Source organism: Calidris pugnax, unplaced genomic scaffold, assembly GCF_001431845.1.
Source record: "Calidris pugnax isolate Ruff unplaced genomic scaffold, ASM143184v1 scaffold1936, whole genome shotgun sequence".
Lineage (NCBI taxonomy): Eukaryota > Metazoa > Chordata > Aves > Charadriiformes > Scolopacidae > Calidris > Calidris pugnax.
This window is the reverse complement of record NW_015092280.1, coordinates 1-3,352: the sequence shown is the minus strand read 5'-3', so window position 1 is coordinate 3,352 and position 3,352 is coordinate 1. Positions and strand designations below refer to the sequence as shown.

Below are 3,352 nucleotides of genomic sequence, written 5' to 3'. Positions count from 1 at the left end.
GCTTTCTGATTTCTGGGAAGTATCTTGGAATAAATGGTACAGTGGGTACCGTCTCAAATGCTGAGCAGCTGATGTAGGTTATGAGATGGCCAGACAGGACATGTTTCTAAATGTCTGTTTTGACAGATGCAAAAGTTTACTATGATGTAGATGCAGTAAGATAACTTGTTTCTTCAGTTTACAAGAAATAAAGCAGAAAATTATCATTATAGATAAATTGAACACACTTGATCCCTCCAAAATCTCGGAGTGCTTTCTGATTTCTGGGAAGTATCTTGGAATAAATGGTACAGTGGGTACCGTCTCAAATGCCGAGCAGCTGATGTAGGTTATGAGATGGCCAGACAGGACATGTTTCTAAATGTCTGTTTTGACAGATGCAAAAGTTTACTATGATGTAGATGCAGTAAGATAACTTGTTTCTTCAGTTTACAAGAAATAAAGCAGAAAATTATCATTATAGATAAAATGTCGTTCAGTCTGAGCATGAGAAATGGATGGTACCTGCATCAGAGCTGTAACCTGCGTTTTAAAATTGGCTCATTAGTAATGCCATAAATGGAATAAAATCTTTTGGAGTGAGTTCCCTGCCAAATGGGTGATGGTAGGTCTCACCCTAATGGTTTTACAGTCTGTCTGTGTGTCACTTAGCTCAGCAGAGTGGTTTTGACTGGGGTGGCTTGGTGCTCCTGCAGCACAAATATGAAATAGAAATTCCTTTTTGCTTGTTCCCCCTCATGAAGGGAGGTCTCTGGGTCTGGTTATTGAGCGTTGACTCCAATGGATGTGCTCCAAATGATGCAGAGCATTAGCAATGGAGATTAGTTTATCCCCTCCTGCAGTTAAGGAGTAAGAAATGTTTTTTACAATTAAAATGTTTATCTTAAAAAGGTGGTCTGCAGTAGAGGCTGCCTCTCTCAGCGCTGCTATAAGTGGCTTTTGATTTATTCCCTGCAGAGTGTGAGTGCTGTGCCCATTTAGACACAATATTAATTGCAGTGTTGGATTGAAGTGGTTTTTTTAATTTTTTACTACTTGCTTGTGCCTCAGTGAATCCTGCAGGTCGGTTCAGAGCAGGGCTTTGGGTGATGCTGTGCCAGGCTGGGCTGTCTGTGGGGCACAGTTAACAAACTGTGGCACGTGTCACATCAATTTGCACATTTGGCTTGAGCTGTGCCAAAAACTCACGCTTTTATGGGGGTACTTTCTATTTGGGTTTGTCACTTGGTAACACTGTGACCTCCTGGAATGTCACCGAGCTTTGCTCATGTGTGAGGCTTAATGCAAGTCAGGGTGTACAAAGCCAGAAGGAATTTTCAAAAATTATTTTGGCCTTTGCCCGCTCACTCTGAGTAACCTGGGAGGCTGCGGTGATGTCTTCCCTGGGAACTCCTCGGAGGCAGATGTCCCATCTCCTCAGGGTGGGACATGCTTCTCCTCCTCCCTTCCCAGCCACATCTTCCTCCTCTGGTGAGGTTCTCCTCCTGCCCAAATGCCTGAGCATCTTACACCTGAGGTGCCCTCCCCAGCACTGCACCCAAACTACTGAAGCTTTAGCAAACCCCTGCGAGAGTTTCTTCTCTGGTAATAAATTCCACCTGCTCAAACTCAACAAACTCCTTTTTGTTCCCTTTGGGAAGGGAAGGGGAACGGGGCGAGGAGTTCTGTTGAGCTGCACTAACATGTTATGCAGAGTCTGGCAGGCAGAGACCTGGAGAAGTCGATGATTTTAGTGAAATACAGGCACCAAAATAGGTTGGAAATTCTCTGGTTTAGGTGATAGTGGAAATCCATCCCGCTGGCACTAATTGATGCTTTCTCAGAGAGCCTATCTCCATGGGAGAGGCCAAATTGTCCTTTAGCACACCAAATACTTTTTTTTTTTCTCACTTTGAGTGTAAAAAATGAGTACAGAAATCTGGAGAAAACAAAAAAGAAATGTGGAGTGTGGTTTTGGTACGTTACTGTTGTTGTGGTTTGTTCACAGCTTGCAGTTGCAAACAACAGGATTATTACACTGCAAGAAGAGATGGAACGGGTTAAAGAAGAAAGTTCTTACATCCTAGAGTCCAATCGGAAGGTGGGTGGGTGTGTGTGGGGGTGTGTGTGTGAGGGTGTGTGGGTGTGAGTGACCACTGAACCTTCAGGCAGTCCCAGCCCCAATCCCACCAAAAAGTAGCTGTTTGGAAGAGACTTTTATTTCCTTGCTGTTGGGAGGGAGGATTTACTGAGGGGGTGGCACAAACATTTGGACGTAGGAGTTCTGCTTTTTCAGCCTGAAATGCTGGCCTTTTTGGAAATCAAAGGGCAGGATCTACATGTTTTTGGTTGATTTGGTTGGACTAGATGACCTTCAATGGTTCCATCCAACCCAACGCATTCTATGATTTATTGAAAGTGCTGGTGACTATGGCAGAATCTAGTTTTTAGTTCTAAAGATCCTTTCCTGAGGATTTGTAACTATACTTACAATATTGTCAAAAAGTCCTGAAAATGCAGAGTTTGTGCCTTTAGCTCGTATCCGTAGAAGTGGAGTGGGGAGCAGGGAGACGGAGCTGTTTCACAGGCTGCAGTCACTGCATGGAGCTCTGAGTTTCGATAGTCACAGAATTTGTTTTCAAAGTGGTGGGAAAAGCAAATAACGGGCAAATGTGAGGGTTAGTAGTATATACTGATGGGTTAATTAAGTGTCTTCATTACCTCAGGCCACCAAAGACAGAACTGCTGATGGACAGGCACTGACCGAGGCGCGGAAACAGTTGAAGGAGGAGACTCAGCTGCGGCTGGTAAGGGCTGTCTGAGCTCAGAGCTCACCACAACTGGCTTTTTGGTGTCATAACTCCATATCAGAAAATCGCTTTTTAAAACATTTGCCCAGGGAAATGAAATGTTTTTAGGGAATAAAAAGTCTGCCAGCTTTTCCCTATCCCCCCCCATCAGATAGATGGGCCTATATTGTACTTTCTGCTGTTTATGTTGCTGGAATATTGGATGGAAAATGGGGATTTGTTGTCTTTAATCACCTTTGATGGGTCAGATCCTTCGCTGCGGCTGTGCAGCGTGGCTCTAGGTGGTGGTTGTCCTGGGGAGGGTGAGGAAAGCTGGCTGGTAACGCCGGCCCATCCGGGTGTTCCAGGACGTGGAGAAGGAGCTGGAGGTGCAGATCGGGATGCGACAGGAGATGGAGCTGGCCATGAAGATGCTGGAGAAAGATGTTTGCGAGAAGCAAGACGCGCTGGTGGCGCTCAGGCAGCAGCTGGATGATCTCAGGGCCCTAAAGCATGAACTGTCTTTCAAGCTGCAGGTAGGGAAGAATTCCATGAAATGTGGTGAATTCCAGGTAGAAGCAATA

The 3,352-nt window shown here is 45.1% G+C and overlaps 1 protein-coding gene across 1 annotated transcript; it reads left to right on the top strand.

The window, feature by feature from the left end:
* Positions 1-1,986: 1,986 nt before the first annotated feature.
* On the top strand, positions 1,987-3,304 carry LOC106900307 (protein RUFY3-like; the record flags this gene model as incomplete). The annotated part of the gene is made up of 3 exons (XM_014962323.1): positions 1,987-2,080; positions 2,706-2,786; positions 3,137-3,304. Coding segments are annotated over exons 1-3 (300 nt in total), but the record flags the coding sequence as incomplete, so codon positions are not given.
* Between the last annotated feature and the right edge of the window lie 48 nt (positions 3,305-3,352).